The sequence below is a fragment of the Microcaecilia unicolor genome, chromosome 13 (assembly GCF_901765095.1).
Source record: "Microcaecilia unicolor chromosome 13, aMicUni1.1, whole genome shotgun sequence".
NCBI lineage: Eukaryota > Metazoa > Chordata > Amphibia > Gymnophiona > Siphonopidae > Microcaecilia > Microcaecilia unicolor.
In genome coordinates, this window is record NC_044043.1 from 50,134,217 (window position 1) to 50,155,517 (window position 21,301).

The 21,301-nt window shown below is 44.5% G+C and overlaps 1 protein-coding gene across 2 annotated transcripts in view; it reads right to left on the bottom strand.

Annotated features, from left to right (window-relative positions):
• Positions 1–16,832, bottom strand: part of DHX40 (DEAH-box helicase 40) — a 65,174-nt gene extending 48,342 nt beyond the window's left edge. The window contains exons 1-3 of one of the 2 annotated variants that reach the window (XM_030185849.1): positions 16,628–16,832; positions 5,180–5,375; positions 692–837 (exon numbers count right to left, since the gene is read on the bottom strand). In XM_030185849.1, coding sequence (XP_030041709.1) covers positions 692–837; positions 5,180–5,363 — 330 coding nt within the window. In that variant the 5' untranslated portion in view covers positions 5,364–5,375; positions 16,628–16,832. Of the gene's footprint in view, positions 1–691; positions 838–5,179; positions 5,376–16,601 lie in introns of both variants that reach the window. The other variant, XM_030185848.1, reaches the window with a different exon arrangement.
• Positions 16,833–21,301: the final 4,469 nt, after the last annotated feature.

The following is a 21,301-nucleotide window of genomic DNA, read 5'->3' on the forward strand; positions in this document are numbered from 1 at the left end:
CTCCAGCTGGTTATGAAGAATGGCATCACTCTAAATGTTAATGAAGCAGTGTTATTTTGTTTTCCTGTTTAATAAAGATTTCATGCAAATAAAAAAAAAAAAAGTCTCCAGCTGGAAGCTCAAGGCCTACAGGCAGCCCACACCAAGCTAATGTGAAAAAATAAATAAAACTTGAAACATATCAAAACATCTGAATAAGGAATTAAGACCCTGCAACAATGACAAGACTTACAGACTGAAAAACACTGAAATATGAAAATCTTGATGCAGAGGTGACAGTGGTAGAAAAACTGAACTGATCAGCTCTACAGAAGAGTTTAGACTGAGGAGGAGGTCCCATGCAACAGCGGCAGGTGGGAATGGGCATGCTTGGGTGGTGAGCCTATTCAAAGACTTCTAGAAAAGTTGCTGGACTAGTGCTTCCCATGCCAGGTTCCATCGATGACGTCATCTATTTGTGAGGATTTAGCAGTCCTGCTTGTCCTCAGAGAATCCTGGACTACACTTGAACCATCAGAAAAAGTCTGCTGCAAGTCGTATACAAATTGGAACTCATTTTATTTCCAATACAAATTGTTTTTTCTTTTAACGCTTATTGGATCATTCACCATACATAACGCAAATACACACTGCGCAAAGAACCATCAGCATATCCGTGAAAACTCAGATAACACAAATTCTGAACTCATACCTGAGAAGTGCAGTCATCAAAGCGAACTTGATATCCCACGATGCTTCCCAAAGAGCAGTTCATTTCCTCTGCAACTCTTTGAGCCACAGCTATTGTAGCTACTCGCCGTGGCTGGGTCACACCGATCATTCCATGTTTTGCAAGCCCTGCACAAGAAACAGCACCTTAACTGTCAATGCATAGCTTTGATTAGAAAGGTTGGTATTTAATCACTTCCTTATTGTCATTTCTTTCAGCAGCCAAACCCCTCGCTCAAACTCCTTTGACTATATCAGGAACAATCTGAACTTCTTTTCCAGTCTAACAGTTTCTCCAGATTGTTTTGATTAAAACTTGGCTGAGTTTGAACTTAAATCTGAGTAATTCCTCTGCCCATCATCATACAAGGAATAAACCTAATGAATTCATAAATCACATGAGCAAGGTGAGATATCTCCCACAGCAAAGGAGCCCGGCCAGTCAACATTAAAAAATGAATGAACAAATTACTAAGTGAACTTTAACGGACATAGGGGTGGGGGGGGGGGGGGTTCATTGTATTCAGGATTACAGGAGGGTGAGAGGGAGGTTCTTGGGGGGATAAAGGGAGTTACAAAAATGGGCTGGAAGAATAGCTAAGAGTTTGGGAGTCATATATTAATATCAGGAGGATGGATATTGGTGGGTTATTTTGCAGTACTGCAGTGTTGTATATTTCTCCTTATGTACAGTATCACTGTTTTGTGATTTTCAATAAAAATTCAAAGTTAAAATATAAAAATAAAAATGAATGAACGGATTTTACAAACAAATAAAAAGGTAGTAAAAGAATAAGTTTGGCAAATTCTAGTTATTGCATGTAGCTGAAAATATCGTAGGAGGCATCACTGCTATGAAATTAACTTTAGATTGAATGCAGGACAGAAAGAAAGTAATCAGTTCTAACCCCCCCCCCCCACTCCATATGATCTTATGTAATTACACTGTCATATGTAATCTGATCATCAATTACATTCAGCCTGAGGGACCACTTAATATCTACAGAGGTGTGTGTTCATTGATACATCTGTGTTTGTTTTGGTTCCATACAGGTATATGATTTTGTTAATATCTCCTCTGGTGTCTTTTTTTGTATAGAACTGGTAATTTTTGTTATTATTTATTATTGTTTATACATTATTTATATGATCAATTTCTTTCAGATCCATTACATTTAATTTCTTTTTCCCTTGCCATTGTTTCATGATATGCTTTCACTTTTGGATTCTTCACAATACATCCAAAGTCTGATAGCACTTTAATGGGGTCCTTTTACTAAGGTGCACTGAAAAATGGCCTGTGGTAGTGTAGGTGCAGGTTTTGGCTCTGCGCAGGATCATTTTTCAGCGCACCAGTAAAAAAATGCCTTTTTTGGGGGCCGAAAATGGACATGCGGCAAGATGAAAATTGGTCCGCATCCATTTTTGGGTCCAAGACCTTACCGCCAGCCATTGACTTTTCTGATGCGCATATCGGACGCATGTCAAAAATGAAATTACCACCCATGTCACATGTAGCCAGGTGGTAACTCAGAATTGACGGGCGCACGTAAGCGCTTATACGGCTTAGTAAAAAAAAACCTTTGTGTTTGTATATTCATATTCACTATTGTTATATCACATATATTTCATGATTATTAGTTTTAATGTACACACATTTATATTTATTATCTTCACATACATATATTATAGTGTTCTTAATAATATGTATTTCTGTTTATGTTTTTTGAGGACCCCTGATGAAGGATACTGTGCCGAAACACAGTCCGTGTGGGGTTTACCAGTATGAACCATTGATAAATAAACTATATGGAACAATAAATTACATATTCTCGGAATCTGTTATCTTTGGACTAACTTAACCTTTTTTTTATTGGAATAACTTACTACACCTTAGTTGTCAAAGGTAACCCTTCTTCTTCAGATAGGAAATGAAGAAGGGGTTACCTTCGAAAGCTAATCAAAAGATGTATTAAGTTAGTCCAATAAAAAAGGTATCTTATTTTCTTTCACTGTTTTGATTTATTTCTATTACCTTTGTTTTTTCTGAAACTATTTGCATACAGTGGGGAAAGTACATGCAAGCATCACATGAAGGAGCCCTGCGCTTTAAATTGCATGTGTCCAATTTGTGCATGCAGTTTGACTGAATAATTAGCCGATTAGCACCGATAAGAGGGAAAGGGAGTGGGACTTGAGAGACTGCCTTTCTGTGGTTTTTGTAACTACATTCAAAGCGGTTTACATGGTACATGCAGGTACTTACTTGTACCTGGGGCAATGGAGGGTTAAATGACTTGCCCAGAGACACGAGAAGCTGCAGTGGGAATTGAAACCAGTTCCCCAAGATCAAAGTCTGCTGCACTAACCACTAGGCTACTCCTCTATTCCTGGGCCCTAACAATCCATTATCGGTGCTAACTGGCATTAACATTTACACATGCATTTTTAGGCTGCTCCAAAAAGGGGGCACAGCCATGGGAGGGTCATGAGCAGATCAGGGGCATTCCTGCAATTTGCACGTGCTGTTATAGAATAAGAAGGATCTGTGCCTAATTTAGGAGTGAGGATTTACACCAGGGTTTAGTTGGTGCAAATCTTCGCATCTACAGTTAGGTTTGGACCCGGTGCTGAGCACGTTTATAGAATCAAGTCCTAGGTGCACAACCTTAGCACAGAGAACGTCCAAAGGTAGACCATTAAGTGTAAGTCCTCTGTGCTAAGTGTTGGGGGCATTCCCAGCATTTTTGGGGAAGGCAGCCAGGAAGTTAACATTGAGCAATGGCCACTACCATGCATTAACAGCACAACCAACAACACACAATTCAAATAGTCTCACCTCTTGAGGTACCACTAACTGAGTTAATGCACAGTAATGACCTCATTATAAATCATTTCTGTAAGCTGTTACAGCTCCAGTATACCCAGTGCAAAATAAGACAGAAGATGTTAAATTCTCAAATTGGACATATTCCAAACACTAAAATGAAAATAAAATGATTTTTTCTACCTTTGTTGTCTGGTTATTTTGTTTTTCTATCCATATTGGTCCTAGTCTCTGATTCTGCTGCTCTCTATCTGTTCTCTTAACTCCGTTTCCAGGGCTTCCTTTCCATTTATTTCTTTACTTTCCTCCTTTCTTCTTCATTTCTTGCCCTGCATCCATAAGTAAAAGCTGGGTCCTCCTCTGTGGAATTGACTGGAGGAGGTATAATGTGGATCCAGCTTTTGCCTATTTTCTCCATCCATGTGCAGTTTTTCTCCTCCCTGCCCACCCCTCCATCCACCCATGTCCAGCAACCCTCCTCTCCCCTCCATCCACCCATGTCCAGCAACCCTCCTCTCCCCTCCAGCCACCCATGTCCAGCCACCCTCCTCTCCCCCCTGCCCTCTCATCCAGCCACCCTCCTCTCCCCCTGCCCTCCCCTCCAGCCACCCACCCGCCCTCCCTCCCTCCCAGCACCAGGCAGGCCTCCCTCACAGCATCAGGCATCCCTCCCACCCAGCACCCGGCACCCCTCCCTCCCTCCCACCCAGCACCAGGCCGCCCAAGCACCAGGTCGCCCGCCCTCCTTCTGAGCACCAGGGCCCCCCCTCCGAAATTTAAAAGTCATACCTGGTCGGGGTTAAGGTGGCAGCGGCAGCAGCAATGAAAAGCGTGCTGGCTCGGCGCGCCTTCCCTTCTGTCTCTCAAGCTCTGGTCCCGCCCTTGCAGAAACAGGAAATGAGGGCGGGACCACAGCTTGAGAGACAGAAGGGAAGGCTGAAGGCGCACCGAGCCAGCACGCTTTTCACTGCTGCTGCCGACGCCACCTTAACCCCGACCAGGTATGACTTTTATTCGGAGGGGGGCTGGAACTGGCTGAGGCGACGGCGCGCGTGCCAACAGAAAGGGCTCTGCGTGCCCTCTCTGGCACGCATGCCATAGGTTCGCCATCACTGGCCTATTCTGTATGGATACTTGGGCATCCCCATTTACAGCTGCCTCAGACTTGGCATAAATGGGGCACCTATATGTAGCAGGCATGCAAGCAACCATTCTATAAGTTGCCAGCCTAAATGTCTGCCCTGCCTATGCCCACCAATGTGAATGCCCACTTCCCTTAAAATTATGTGCCATGCCATTTGAACGCCTATTTGTCGAATACCACTTAGGCACCCAAATGACATTTTTGCAACTAATTCATCAAGGAGCATTCGGGCCTTTGCACGGGCATTATGGCCTTAACACATGCTATGTGAACTAATGTGCGCTAAATGCTATGAAGCCCATTTTATACCTATGGGCTTCTTAGCATTAGCATTTAGGTGTAACCTATTGGTTAGAACAGAGAACCAGGGGAGGCCAGTTTGAACCCCACTGCAGCTCCTTGTGATTTTAGGCAAGTCACTTAACCCTCCAGGGACCTTCAGGGACCAAAAAATACTCATTATACCTGAAGAGTTAAATTTAAAGGTGTTTTTGCGTTACCTGCTCCATACAAGAACTGGGGGAGCTGTGTAGTTTTGCCACTGCCAGTCTCCCCAGTCACAATAAGGAACGGATGATCTCTGACAGCCTGGACCAGTGTCGTTTGCTGTTCGTGAATAGGAAGGTGTGAGGTGCATGACACTCCTTTATCATACTTCACTTTCCTATTCATTTCTGTAAACATCTACTGTTCATCCTGTAAAACAGATATTTCTAATGTAATGCTGAATCACTTTTCATGAAAACAATATGCAGATGAACACTGGTCTTAAAATAAATATTCATGAGACAGATTTGCATACAAACAACAAAGGAAGGATCCCCTAAGGAAACAGTATATATGCCAAACAAAGTAGGGAAGGGATGAAGGTCAACCAATAATCAGCAGGACTCCAGATGCAGGTAAACAAAGTCTTCACTGCCAAAAGGCAGATACAAGGGACTCAACACCGTCCCATGTTTTGGCAACAATATGCCTGCCTCAGGAGTCAAAGCATCTGTGAAACTGTCACCAACGTCTTTCCACAAAATATATGTATATATAGCAGAAAAACTGCTATGGTAATACGTTCATCACAGCACAAACAGTCACAGTTTCGCCACAAGAATGCAGGAAAAGTTGGTGTGATGGAGGCAGCTGACTCGGTTAAGTACTTTGGTTGCTACAGTTGAGCAGCAGAACTCCTCAACCTAGTTGAAGATATCATTTTTTTGCTTTACGTTATTCTATGTATGTTTTATTCCAGTGTACAGTTCACACTCTCCCTGTATTACTCAGAAGCTAGGAGGATCAAGGGAAGTGGTTCAGGAGGGAGGAAACACTGTGTACCCTGCATAAAGCACAGCTGAACTACCTGTGCTCTGAATGCCATCCAGGAATTCTCAGGTGCTCATGCTGTTCTATGTCTTGAAGGAGAGGCACGAATGATTTTACATGTTCTCATAAAGGAGTTCCTGCACATTTAAGAATCACTGCCAGTGTCTTTTACTGCTGTGAAGTGCTAACAGCACCATCCAGGTTCTACTTTGGATGTGAGTATCAGGCAATATTGACTTCTCTGTGGTGCACCTGATCAAATCTGGTTGGGAAACACTGCTCTAGAGCCTCTCCTGTACAGTTAAATCATCTTGACTATCTACCCCCTACATGGTGAATGCTTGGATTCATCCTTATTTAAACCCAGGGGGCCCAATATTCAAAGGATTTATGCTCATAACTTTGATAGTTGTACTCCTAGATTGGCCTCTTTGAAAATTTACTAGGGTCGAATGCCTAAATTTTGTACTTAGGATTTCACTAAACACCTAAATTTAGGGCCATAGGTGGCAACTGGGTTAGATTTAGGGAAAGGAGAAAAGTTAGCTTAGCACTAATTTTCAGCACTAGGTTCATAAATCTAGGCAAATGAAGGGCTGCCCTACATTAATAAGCATAACTTTTAGGATCCTAAATTAGGATGAATTTTCAGCTGAAATTTTTAGCCAAACTTTGCATCCTAAATTTGGCTAAAAATGCCATAAATTTAGAAGATGGGGGCTTTTTTTCCTTGAATATTGAGCCCAGAGAATATCTATATTAATAAATCCCACCTTGAACGTTCTGAAGCTCACTCCAAGGCAGAGAAGCTCACTCTAAGGCAGAGAAGCACAAAAATCCTGTAGTCTTCATAGGCTAAGACCAGTCACCCTCACTCATAGACCCGCCCTCAGCCACGCCCCATCTGTACATAAAACGCTACCTCAACATTTTGAAGACAACCTGCTGAAGCCATCTGCAAAATCCCTAAACAGTTCGTAAGTTCATGGTGGTGAAGCCATCCAACTCACCATGTCTCTCTGCCCCGCCCTCGAGGGCGGAACACAGAGAGTAAAGGGATCCATAAAGGCACCCCTACCAACTGGCAACCCCCTCCAACAAACAACGACCCAGGCAGGGGGAGTGTTTCCGTACTCCTCCCCCTGCCTAGGAATCGCTACAGACTGCTGGCAAACTCCCCAACCACACGACCACAAAAGCCACCCGCAACCCCCCCCCCACACACACACAAACACACACACACACACAAACACATACACATACACACACAAACACATACACACACATATACACACACATAAACACACACACAAATGCAAACACACACACACAAAAAACACACAAACACACACAAACACACAGAAACACAAACACACGCAAACACAAACACACACACAAACGCAAACACACACACACGAACGCAAACACACGAACGCAAACACAAACACACACACACACGCAAACACACACACAAACGCAAACACAAACACACGCACGAACACACACACAAACACACACACAAACACACACACAAACACACACACAAACACACACACAAACACACACACAAATGCAAACACACACACACAAACACACACACACAAACACACACACACATAAACACACACACATAAACACACACACACACAAACACACACACACAAACGCAAACACACACACACACGCACAAACGCAAACACACACACACATGTAAACGCAAACACACATGTAAACACACACACACATAAACACACACACACACACACATAAACACAGACACAAACACACAAAAACGCACACACACACATAAACACACACACAAACACACACACACAGAAACACACAAACACACATAAACACACACACACACAAATGCAAACACAAACACACACACACAAACACACACACACACACACAAACACACACACACAAACACAAAAAACACACACACAAACAAACGCAAACACACACAAACGCAAACACACATAAATGCAAACACACACACAAACACACACAGAAACACAAACACACACAAACACACACAAACAGCCTCGATGGTGCACCTCTAAGTGCCCCCCCACCGCATCGCCACAACAACCCGTGCAACGGGGCATCAGAAAGGCCCTACCCCCCTTCCCTCCTCGCCGCATCACCCAACCCCTCCCCCGCTGCTTCACCAAGCCCCTCCCCCCCACATCGACCGCCTCGCCACCCGCGACCGCTAATACAAACTCTGTCCAGCGGCTGCTGCTGCTTCTATTCAGCAGCAGCAGCCCGTACATAAAGAAAACAAACAAACAAAAAAACAACCTCCTAAAACGCACCTCCGTGGAGAACCATCTCACATTGGCTGACGTCTCTGCAGCCGCTCCTCCTCTCCCCTCAACGTCAGTGTCCCTGCCGGAAGACCCCGGAGAAACGCCGAGACGTCAGAGGGGAGAGGAGGAGCGCATGCTGAGACTTCAGCCAATGTGAGATGCTTCTCAACGGAGGTGCGTTTTAGGAGGATTTTTTTTTTGTTTGTTTTCTTTATGTACGGTCTGCTGCTGCTGAATAGCAGAAGCAGCATCCATCAGACACAGTTTGTATTAGTGGTTGCGGGTGGTGAGAGGGTTGATGAGGGGGGGAGGGGCTTGGTGATGTGCCACGGTGGGGGGGGGGGGGGGTTGGGGGATGCGCGAAGGGAGGGGGGACAAGGGGCTTTCTTTGGGTGCTGCGCCGGCTAGGGGGGGAAGGGGGGTCTCGCTGGATATGGGTGGCTGGAAGGAAGCAGGGGGAGGGGAGGGGAGCTGCACATGGGTGGCTGCAGGGGGGGCAGGGAACAGGGAGATAGGGATGGGGCTCCACACACCACATGGGTGCCTGCAAGGGGGACAGGGGATACAGGACGGATACTGCAGGGTGGGCAGGGGGACAGAAGGGTTGGTGGTCATCAGGGGGGACAGGTGGGTCGATGGACATGGCTGGCCACAGGGGAGGAACAGGGAAAAAGGAGAGGAGTGTCCTCAGACATGGGTGGCTGCACAGGAGAGGAGGGTCGCTGGACATGGGTAGCTGCAGGGGGGGCAGGGGGACAGAAGGGTCGCTGGACATGGCTGGCTACAGGGGGGACAGGGGAGAGAGGAGGGACGCTGCACATGCGTGCCTGCAGGGGGACAGGAGGGATGCTGAGGGGGGGGGGGCTGAGACCACATGGGTGGCTGCAGGGGGAGCAGGGGAGACAGGAAGGACGCAGCAGGGGGAGAGGAGGGTTGATGGGCATGGGTGGCTGCAGGGGGATGCTGGACATGGGTGGCTGGAGGGGGAACACGGGGAGAGGAGGGTCGCTGCACATGCCTGGCTGCAAGGGGGCAGGGGAGAGGGAGGGGGTTCCTCACACCACACACGCAGTCACTCATTCTCTGTCTGCCACATACACTCTCACTCACACACTCACTGTCTTTGTCCCTCTCTCTCACACAGTGTCACACAGAAACACAAACACTGTCTCTCACACACTCTCTCTCTCGCACAAACACATACACTCTGTCTCTCTCTCTCTCACATTCTCTCTCTGACACACACGCTCCATCTCTCACACACGCTCTTTCTGAAACATACACTCCAAGGAAAACCTTGCTAGTGCCCGTTTCATTTCTAACAGAAACGGGCCTTTTTTACTAGTAACTAATAAAAGCACAGTTAAGAAAAGGACAAACCTAACCCTGAGCAGCATCACAACAGCAAAAGGGGACTTCAGATGCGGGATCTGAGAAACTCATTCCCCACAGTCAGCTGCAGAAATATAGAGGCTCATTTTCAAAGCACATAGGCTTACAAAGATATATAGGTTACTAAGGAGCTCATTTTCGAAAGACAAAAAATGTCTAAAAAGTGGCAGAAAGCGGCATTTGGTCATTTTTCTCACAAAAATGTCCAAATCAGTATATTCAAAACCTATTTTCAGGTGTTTTTCTATGCTGTTCGTCTGCAATGCATCCAAATCTCAAGGGGGGGGGGTGTTGGGGGTGTATTAAGGGAGGGATTTGGCCATTCCTAAGACTTGGACATTTTTCAGCCATAATGGAATAAAACAAACCAAAACATTTTGCACTTGGGGTATTTTGTTTTTCTTTAATATAGACCAAAAAAAACAAAATGTCCAAAGCACAAAACCTTGTTCGAAAACAGTATTTAAAAAAAAAAAGAGACATTTTTCTTTTTTGAAAATGACCTTCTTTCCTATTCAGATTTTAAACGTTTTTTGTAAAACATCCAAAGTCGAACTGAGACATCATAACGAAAATGCCCCGCCATGTAATTTTGCAAGTCTATGTGCTTTGAAAATGAGCACCATAGTAACATTGTACATACATAAGTATTGACATACTGGGAAAGACCAAAGGTCCATCAAGCCCAGCATCCTGTTTCCAACAGTGGCCAATCCAGGTCACAAATACCTGGCAAGATCCCAAAAAAGTACAAAACATTTTATACTGCTTATCCCTGAAATAGTGGATTTTCCCCAAGTCCATTTAATAATGGTCTATGGACTTTTCCTTTAGGAAGCCATCCAAACCTTTTTAAAATTTTGCTAAGCTAACCGCCTTTACCACATTCTCTGGCAATGAATTCCAGAGTTTAATTACACGTTGAGTGAAGAAACATTTTCTCCGATTCGTTTAAATTTACTACATTGTAGCTTCATCGAATGCCCCCTAGTCCTAGTATTTTTGGAAAGCATAAACAGACGCTTCACATCTACCCGTTCAACTCCACTCATTATTTTATAGACCTCTATCATATCTCCCCTCAGCTGCCTTTTCTCCAAGCTGAAGAGCCGTAGCCGCTTTAGCCTTTCCTCATAGGGAAGTCGTCCCATCCCATTTATCATTTTCGTCGCCCTTCTCTGCACCTTTTCTAATTCCACTATATCTTTTTTGAGATGCGGCGACCAGAATTGAACACAATATTCAAGGTGCGCTCGCATCATGGAGCATTATAACATCCTCATTTTTGTTTTCCATTCCTTTCCTAATAATACCTAACATTCTATTTGCTTTCTTAGCCGCAGCAGCACACTGAGCAGAAGGTTTCAACGTATCAACGACGACACCTAGATCCCTTTCTTGGTCCGTGACTCCTAACGTGGAACCTTGCATGACGTCGCTATAATTCGGGTTCCTCTTTCCCACATGCATCACTTTGCTCTTGCTCACATTAAACGCCATCTGCCACTTAGACGCCCAGTCTCCCAGTCTTGTAAGGTCCTCTTGTAATTTTTCACAATCCTCCCGTGATTGAACGACTTTGAATAACTTTGTGTCATCAGCAAATGTAATTACCTCACTAGTTACTCCCATCTCTAGGTCATTTATAATGTTAAAAAGCAGCGGACCCAGCACAGACCCCTGGGGAACCCCATTAACTACCCTTCTCCATTAAGAATACTGACCATTTAATCCTACTCTCTGTTTTCTATCTTTTAACCAGTTTTTAATCCACAATAGAACACAGTGGCATAGCTAGGGTAGTTGACACCCGGGGCCGGTCATTTTTTAACCCCCCCCCCAAATCCAGTACTAGGCATACCGAGAATACAAAACACTCAGGACCTATAGAGCAATTCTACCATACCATAAGCAGTAATTTGTACAAGTCACACAAGGAAAAGGAAAGCATCTTAAACACTACAGTGAGCACTAGAACATCAATTCACCTATTGTAAAACGAAAACAGACAGATTAGTACAGCTCATCGATCCTGCACAGTCAATGCCAACCGAAAGCCATGTCTTTTTCATAAACACAGATACACCCTAATCCACTATAGAATAAGTAATCATAAACTTTCTATTTAGACAAAAATTAAACTGAACTCCCGATGCCAGACTCTGCATACAATGCAACACCACAGAAACAGAAAATGTCCCCTAGTACTGTGCAAAATATAAAGAAAGCAGATGTAAATTTGAAAAAACTAACAAATACCAATCACCACTTTACAAATTAACAAATAGAAATAAAACAAATACAGAAAATAAAATAATACCATTTTATTGGACTAATACATTTAGCTTCCAAAGGCCAAAATCTTCTTCCTCAGGTCAATACAGTATAGTACTATTACAGTATCCTATCCTGACCTGAGGAAGGGGGTTTTCTTCTCTGAAAGTTAAGTCGAAATGTATTAAAATTAGTCCAATAAAAAGATTACCTTATTTACATGTTCTATTTATAAACATTTATTAACACAGCTACAATACTATATCCTAAAGCAAAAAAATTAAAATATATATTTTATTTACAGTTTGTCGTCTCTGGTTTCTGCTTTCCTCATCTTCTTTTCACTGTCTTCCTTCCATCCAGCATGTCGCTCTCTCTCTCTCTGCCATCCAGTGTCTGCCCTCTCCAATGTCCCTTCCATCCAGTGTCTGCCCTCTCTCTCTGCCCCTTCCATCCACTGTCTGCCCTCTCTCTCCCTTCCATCCCCATCTGCCCTCTATTTCTGCCCCTTCCATCCACCATCTGCCCCAGTCTGCCATCTCTCCCCCTTCCATCAAAATCTGCCCTCTCTCTCTCCCTTCCATCCACATCTGCCCTCTATCTCTGCCCCTTCCATCCATCATTTGCCCCAGTCTGCCCTCTTTCTCTCTCCCCCTTCCACCCACCATCTGCCCTTTCTCTCTGCCCCTTCAATCCGTCTGCCCTCCCTCTCCCATCCGTCCAGGGTCTGCCCTCCCTCACGCGCCCCCCTTCCATCCAGGGTCTGTCCCCTCTCTCTCTGCCCCCTCTTTTCAGCCCCCTTATTCCACCTGCCTCTAGTTCCAGCCCCAGCCCACATCTCCCACCTGTCAGCCCACATCTCCCACCTGTCCCCCTTTTCAGCCCCACTATCCCACCAGTCCCGAGCTTCAGCCCCCAGCCACTTCTCCCTGTCCCCTTTTCAGCCCCTAGTTTCAACCCCAGCCCTTTCCTCTCACCAGTCCTGAGCTTCCGCCCCAGCCAGTTCTCCCTGTCCCCTTTAAAGCCCCCAGTCCCCACAGTTTCAGCCCCTGCCCCTTTTCAGCACCCAGTTCTAGTACTAGCCCCCTTATCCCAACTACCCTCCTTTTCAGTCCCCAGTTCCAGCCCCCTTCATCCACCACATGCCTTGCATCCCCCCTTTTCAGCCCCAGACCCATTCTCCCACCTGCCCCAGGCATGGACCCATTTTCCCTCCTGCCCCCCAGACCACAGTTCCAGCTTCAGACCCCTTCTCCCATCTGAGTATTCCCCTCCCCAGTCCCCTTCTCCCCTCTGAGCACCCCTCTGAGCTCCCCCACCCCTCCCCAATCCCCTTCTCCCCTCTGAGCTCCCCCTCTCCCATCTGAGCCCCCCCCCCCCCCCGACCTGGTCCAGTCCCCCCTCCGTCGAGAGCCGACAGAGCCCTCTTCTCCTGCCACCACCCTGCCTTTTTTTTTAAATCCATGCAGCGGCGCAGGCAGCGCCTCGCGTCTGCCCTGTGTGTGCTGTGAAAGGAGAAAATCGCCTCGCTGGCATCGGACCTTCCCTCACTGTGTCCTGCCCTCGAGGAAATCGGAAGTTACCTCAGAAGAGGGCGGGACACAGCAAGGGAAAGCCCGACACCAGCGAGGCGATTTTCTCCTTTCCCAGCACACGCAGGGCAGACGCGGTGCTGCCTGCGTCGCTGCATGGATTTTTTTAAAAAAGGCAGGGTGGTGGCAGGAGACGAGAGCTGTCGGCTCTCGACGGAGCACCCCCCACCCGCTGACAGCCGTGGTGGACCACTCCCACCACCCCGCCCTTGCTACGCCACTGATAGAACAGTACCTCCTATCCCATGACTCTCCAATTTCCTCTGGAGTCTTTCATGAGGTACTTTGTCAAACGCTTTCTGAAAATCCAGATACACAATATCAACCGGCTCACCTTTATCCATGTTTGTTCACCCCTTCAAAGAAATTAAGTAGATTGTTGAGGCAAGATTTCCCTTCCCTAAATCCATATTGACTTTCAGGCTTATTTTCAAAAGAGAAGGGCGCCCATCTTTCGACACAAATCGGGAGATGGGCGTCCTTCTCCCAGGGTCGCCCAAATCGGCATAATCGAAAGCCAATTTTCGGCGTCCTCAACTGCTTTCCGTCGCGGGGGCGTGTTGGAAGCATAGCGAAGGCGGGACTGGGGCGTGCTTAACACATGGGCGTCCTCGGCCGATAATGGAAAAAAGAAGGGCGTCCCTGACGAGCACTTGGCCGACTTTTCTTGGTCCAGTTTTTCTTGCAACCAAGCCTCAAAAAGGTGCCCGAATGGACCAGATGACCACCGGAGGGAATCGGGGATGACCTCCCCTTATTCCCCCAGTGGTCACAAACCCCCTCCCACCCTCAAAAAAAAAAAACTTTTAAAATATTTTTTGCCTGCCTCAAATGTCTTACCCTGACAGCAGTATGCAGGTCCCTGGAGCAGTTTTAGTGGGTGCAGTGCACTTCAGGCAGGCGGACCCAGGCCCATCCCCCCCCTACCTGTTACACTTGTGCTGGTAAACGTGAGCCCTTCAAAACCCACCAGAAACCCACTGTATCCACATCTAGGTGCCCCCCCCTTCACCCCGTAGGGCTATGGTAGTGTTGTACAGTTGTGGGGAGAAGGTTTTTTTTTTTTTTGGGGGGGGGGGGGTTTGGTGGGCTCAGCACCCAAGGTAAGGGAGTTATGCACCTGGAAACAATTTATAAAGTCCACTGCAGTGCACCCTAGGGTGCCCGGTTGGTGTCCTGGCATGTGAGGTCGACCAGTGCATTACGAATGCTGGCTCCTCCCACAACCAAATGGCTTGGATTTGGTCATTTCTGAGATGGGCATCCTCGGTTTCCATTAATGCTGAAAACCAGGGACGGCCATCTCTAAGGTCGACCTAAATGTGGAGATTTGGGCGTCCCGGACCCTATTATCGAATCGAAAGATGGATGCCCATCTTGCTTCAATAATACGGGTTTCCCCGCCCCTTCGCGAGGACGCCCTCAGGAAAACTTGGGCGCCCCGTTCGATTATGCCCCTCTTTGTCTCATTAATCCATACTTTTGAATATGCTCTGTAATTTTGTTCTTAATAATAGTCTCTACCATTTTGCCTGGCACCAACGTCAGACTCACCGATCTATAATTTTCTGGATCTCCTCTGGAACCTTTTTTAAAAATCGGCGTTACACTGGCCACCCTCCAATCTTCTGGTACCACGCTCGATTTTAAGGATAAATTACATATTACTAACAACAGCTCCGCAAACACATTTTTCAGTTCTATCAGTACTCCCATATATTCTTTTCTCAAAACAAAATATCACATTTAAGAGGAATAAGTAATAAACTTTGAATTTTAGCACTATATATGATCAAAGTTCCCCTATCTTGGGATTTTCTAATTAAGATAGGGATTTTCTAATTAAGATAGATACTATCACAAACAAATATTTTTTATTAGGAAAGTGACAAACTGTACACCAGCACAGCTGTTCTGCAGCACCTGACTGAACAATGCCCCTGTCGACACTCGCATTCATTGCGATGCAGACTTAGGAATGGCGCAGCAGATATTGAGTGCACTCTCCTAAGAGCACAACAAAGTTGAAAACCTGCTTCCCAGCTACTAACAAAAAAAGGCCTTCACGTCTCCAGCTGACTCCCTCTTTTTCAAGCTAAAACACAGTAGCTTGACCAGTAATTGCAAAGCGAAGCCACTACTTGGCAGACTTCTATGGTCTGTGCCCTGATTGTGACTGGACAGATTCTGTTTCCATAACGGGAGAACAAGGATAGTGTCGGGCAGTCAGTCTGTGCCCTGAAAATGCCAAGGACAAATCAAGCTCAAGTTTACATATTATACATAACTATGAGTTTTTCTTGTTGGGCAGATTGGATGGACCCTACAGGTCTTTATCTGCTGTCATTTAATATATCACTATTTGTGAGCTTTTGCAAGAAGAACAGCAGTCAAGCAAAACCTGAACACTATCACTATCTTATTAACCTATAAGTGCATTCACTCTGCCGCTCCCCAGTACCTCTCCACTCTTGTCTCTCCTTACGCCCCCCCTCGAGTACTCCATTCTGTAGATAAATCTCTCTTATCTGTCCCCTTCTCTACTGCTAATTCCAGACTTAGTTCCTTTTATCTTGCTGCACCTCACACCTGGCAGAAACTTCCCGAGCATGTACGTCTAGCCCCGTATTTGGCCGTTTTCAAGTCCATACTTAAAGCCCACCTCTTTACCACTGCTTTTGACTCCTAACCACTACTCACTTGCCCTGTCCTTTTATCCTCACCTCTTTATTCCCTTACCCTTAATTGTTCTGTCTGTTTTCCTGTCTTATCTAGATTGTAAGCTCTTTGAGCAGGGACTGTCTTTTTGTGTGTGGTGTACAGCGCTGTGTATGCCTTGTAGCGCTATAGAAACGATAAGTAGTAGTAGTAGTAGTATCACAGCTCCAGCCCTCTTTCTAATGTTTCCACTTATGTAGTATTTTGCAAAAAAAGCTCAACCTTGCACTTTGCAACGCCAGCTTTTTTAAATATTTAAAACAAAAAAAAAAACCCATATATAAAACTACAAGATAAACAAATCTAAATACCAAGAAGAATATCCAGCCTTCTTTACTTTTCTTAAGATGTCTAGAGCCAGTAACTCCCGAGAATTTCTTCGTGCAGAGACAGTTTATCTGACACCTTGTTCTCTAGACTCCAAACTTCCCTTCTAAGGTAGCCAGCCGCAGTCATCCCCTTTAAAAGAGATTGATCTCCGCCACCACACACCTCCGAAAGCACATAAATAAATAATGGCAACGCCAGACTAGAGTGAGAGGCTCAGGGGATGCCGCTTGGAACACATTGAGAAGAAACTATTGGCCCACCAGAATGAGGTTTGGGAGAGATTATTGGAGCACCAGAATGAGGCTTGAAACACACTGGGAGTGAGGCTTGGATTGCACCAAGGACTCAGGAAATTTAATAGACAGGAGTGGAAGTGAGCCTATCTAGTCCACTGAAAGCAAGGAAGCCAATGTGGTTAATCTCTGTTTCCACTCCCCTGCGCAGCCGTCATCTCTAGTACACTCAAAACAAAGCAAGCAAACCTATGAGCTGCTGTATCCACGTTGTCGTTCTTTATTGTTGGTCCATCTTTAACAAGTCTAAACGTGTTTCAGTTGGAAAGGCATTGCCTTAAAATGTGGAGGACAAAAGATTTATTTTTTTTTACATATTGGACAGCTTTTTAATTTATTTGAAAGCGTCCCATATATAGAAATAAATATCATGAAATAGCACTTGAATATCATTAAAACAGCTTGCAAAATTATTATAGCTGGTTTTAAACTCTGTATTTTGTACTCATTTTTCTACACTAAAAACTAAATACGTAAATAAATACACGGTATACAATACAGATCTGGCCAAATTTCAGTGAGGATATCCTGTTTCCTGATGGGTTCATCTTATTCTTAACTGTTGTTGTAATCTGCCTTGGGAAGCGTGGTGTTACAAAGACCATGAAATATATTGACATTAAATGGAAGTATAATTAAACTCTCCTTTCATTTGGGCACATGGAATCACATCTTCATCTGTTTTGTAGAAGTTTACCTTTTAGATACACAAATGGATTATTCTGTTTTGAACATGTTGCAGGGGCAAGTGGTTTTATAAGTCAAAATAAAAATAAATATTTTGTTTCATGCAGATCTCTTTTGTTTAAACATAAATGGGTTATGTCCCTAATGCAGCCCATTGATTTTCTTATTTTTTGTTCTTATGATAACTTATACTGTGCCAAAACTAAAAACTTATCTCTGATAGATAACAAAAGGAGATTATTGTGAACACTATCCACCCTAAAAGGTTGTTTTACGGCTGTACATGAAGAATTGTGATATTGAATAAATAAGTGTATGTTTGTGTCCCTAGTTATGCATCCTAAATTTATATAATCCTTTCAAGAAATCCAGTTAATCTTTTAACTTATTAGTGGAGCATAACCACAGAGGCATGGTATGGTCGCATTTTCAATATGGTAATACTAAGGAACAGGTTATTTTGAGTTAGTCTTCACTGGACCAAACTTGCTCTCCTTGTGCCATCACAAGCCAGGAAGGTAGGCAGTGTCTTAAAAGCTGGAGGATAAAGGATTTCTTTTTTTTACATTTATATCACACATTATCCCAAGCAAAGTCAGGTTCAATGTGGCATACATTTGAAAATACAGTGAGACAGAATAATAGAATTCAGCTATATCATGGGAACAAATAGATGGATATGTATGTCTGAAACATTTAACAAAGTTGAGATTAGCATATATACCCAACTGGGAATTTAAAAGTTTGTCCTTTAATTATACCACATTTTCAGAAATCCATAGCCATTAATATAGGCAGTTATTCAAAGATTATCACATGCATACACCAGAACAGGCATCCATCACATTGCAAAAAGATTACATCCAAAATTTAATTTTTATTTCCTTATTAATTCCACACTGCAGATGTACAGATCCATATATTGCACAAGCCGGCATGTTTGAAAATATAGTGAGATTAATAAAAATGCTACCAGCAACAAAGAATGACAACTTGGATGTAGCAGCTCATGGATTTACTTGCTTTGTTTTGAGTGTACATGGATGATGGCTATGTGGGGAAGGGAAAACTTAGACTAACCTAATTGGTTTCAACCTTTTGACGCCACAGAGACATGGGGTAGGGGAGTGATGAGCTTAAATGCATGAGAGGAGTAACCTTCAGCATGTGAGCTAGAGAACAGGGCCAAATGTGTGTATCACATATCTAATGTATGTGACTTGGCATGTCTGTAACCATTTAGTGAGGCATGAGGTGTCAAAAACCAGAGTCCTCCTAAGCACATGCCTCAATACATTGGTTGGTTCATAAAGTGCACTTGCCTCTGTCCATAGGAGCCAACTTTTCAAAATTATTGGGGGTGCTAAGTCCAATGGAAATAACCCTTCCCTGGACACATCCAAAGGAATTTTCTTAATATTGGGGGTGCTCAAGCACCCACAGCACCCACAGAGTCAGCTCTGTCATTTTTGTTTCACCAGACTAACATGTCTACCCAGAGCTAGCTCAAGAGTCCCTGCACCATAGGTGAATCTTCAGTCCTGTGCCACCCCCTATTCCCATATCCAACATCTCTCCTTTCATTCACTTCCCTTCCATAGTCCAGTATACCTCTCCATCTTTACCCCTGCCATGGTGTCCACTGTCTCTTACTTTCCTTCCCCCCACCCCAGATGTTCATTATTTCTCTGTTCCCTTCCCTACCTTACCCAAGGTATTCAAGCATGTCACTTCCATTGTCCCCACTACACAAGGTATTCTTCAGTTTCCCTGCCTTCCCTATTCTTTCTGAGGCAGTGCCAGCATGGCAGTCAGGGTGTTTACTAAATACTAATTGTAGCCAGCATGGAGTCTTGGGCATCCACCATGCTCTGAATTTTGTGTTCTGGAGCAGGTGCAAGCCAGCAAGCCTTCATCATATACAGATGGTCAAGGCCCCATGCTGGATACAATTAATCTTTTGTAGACACCACGACTGCTGTGTTGGTGCTGCCCCCAAATTGTGCTGCCCTTTATGTATACCTAGTGTGTCTACTGGTCAGACTGGCCCTGTGGCTACCTCTTTTAAAGTTTTGGTCCAAAACCGGGCAGTTTGTCACCCTATGTACAAGGAAGGAACACATGCAGAGAATCAAACCATAACCAAGATACCAACCATGTGTGAGCTCAACCCTGGCTCTTGTCCTTTGTTCAGTGATGTGGCACCAAATCAACTGCTGATACAGCAACAGTTCAGCACTCAGTGGTCTCAAAATATTACTTTTGTTTCTATCAGAGCCTACTACCTATTAATATTAAAGTGTACAACTACGGTATTCTTGCCACATTTAAATTCATTAGCCATTCTTTAAGATAGTTAACATAACACATTTTAGATCAGTGCCTGAGTATAACTACATTGTTTTTCAGACAGGCAGACCCAGGCCCATACCCCCATACCTGTTACATTTGTGGAGGAAACAGCAAGCTACTACTACTACTACTACTATTAAACATTTCTATAGCGCTACTAGACTTACGTAGCGCTGTACAAATTAACATGAAAAGACAGTCCCTGCTCAACAGAGCAAACCCACCACAAACCCACTGTACCCACATCTAGGTGCCCCCCTCACCCCTTAGGGCTATGGTAGTGGTGTACGGTTGTAGGTAGTGGGTTTTGTGGGGGGTTGAGGGGGCTCTGCACACAAGGGAAGGGAGCTATGTACCTGGAAGCAATTTATAAAGTCCACTGCAGTGCCCCCTAGGGTGCCTGGTTGGTTTCCTGGCATGTCAGGGGGACCAGTGCACTACGAATGCTGGCTCCTTCCATGACCAAATGGCTTGCATTAGGATGTTTTTGTCATGAACATCTTTGGTTTTGAAAATCGCCGAAAGTCAGAAATGTCCATGTCTAGGGACGATCAAATCTAGAGACGTCCAAATTTAAGGATTTGGACGTCTCTGACAGTATTTTCAAAATGAAAGATGGACGTCCATCTTGTTTCGAAAATACGGGTTTCCCCATCCCTGGATTTCACCATTTTGCAAGGACGTCCAAATCGCAACTTGGACGTCCCTTTCGAAAATGCCCCTCTATATCTGCCTACACTGCCACAAACCAAGGAAAAGGGTGTTGTGACTGTTCTTACACTTTGTGCAGTGAGGGGTATTGGCACATCTAGCATGAAAAGCCTGTTTCTGTGAAAAATAGGCCCTATGGACCTAAGTACCCAAAACTGACATTCCTGCAGTTCTGCATTATGAACTAATTCAGGTATTGATTTAAACATTTCTTGATATAGAGTCATTCTCAATGGCCTACCCATATCTTTAATCCATGCATCCAACAGTGGAATGTACAGGGTTTTTTTTTTTTGGAATGTACAGTTTTGAAGGCTGATATTTACATAATACTTTCTGAAACCAAGAGATAGATATTTCACCCACCGCATCTCCTTCCAAAAATTCCCGTATCCTGCTGTCAAAACGTAAAGTTAAACTTTGTGAATTTAAACAAGCCAGGTAGTAGGATATTTGTATGTATGCAAATCTATCTACAGAACCAAATGACAGGATAGATCACACTCACCCTATTACAGTATACATAACTGGCAAGTGGAAAACTACCCTCAGGTGCCTTCATCAAGAATATGCTTTCGTACACAGATATGTCTTTAAAGTACTTTTATATTTCGTAAAAGATCTTTCAGTCCTAATAT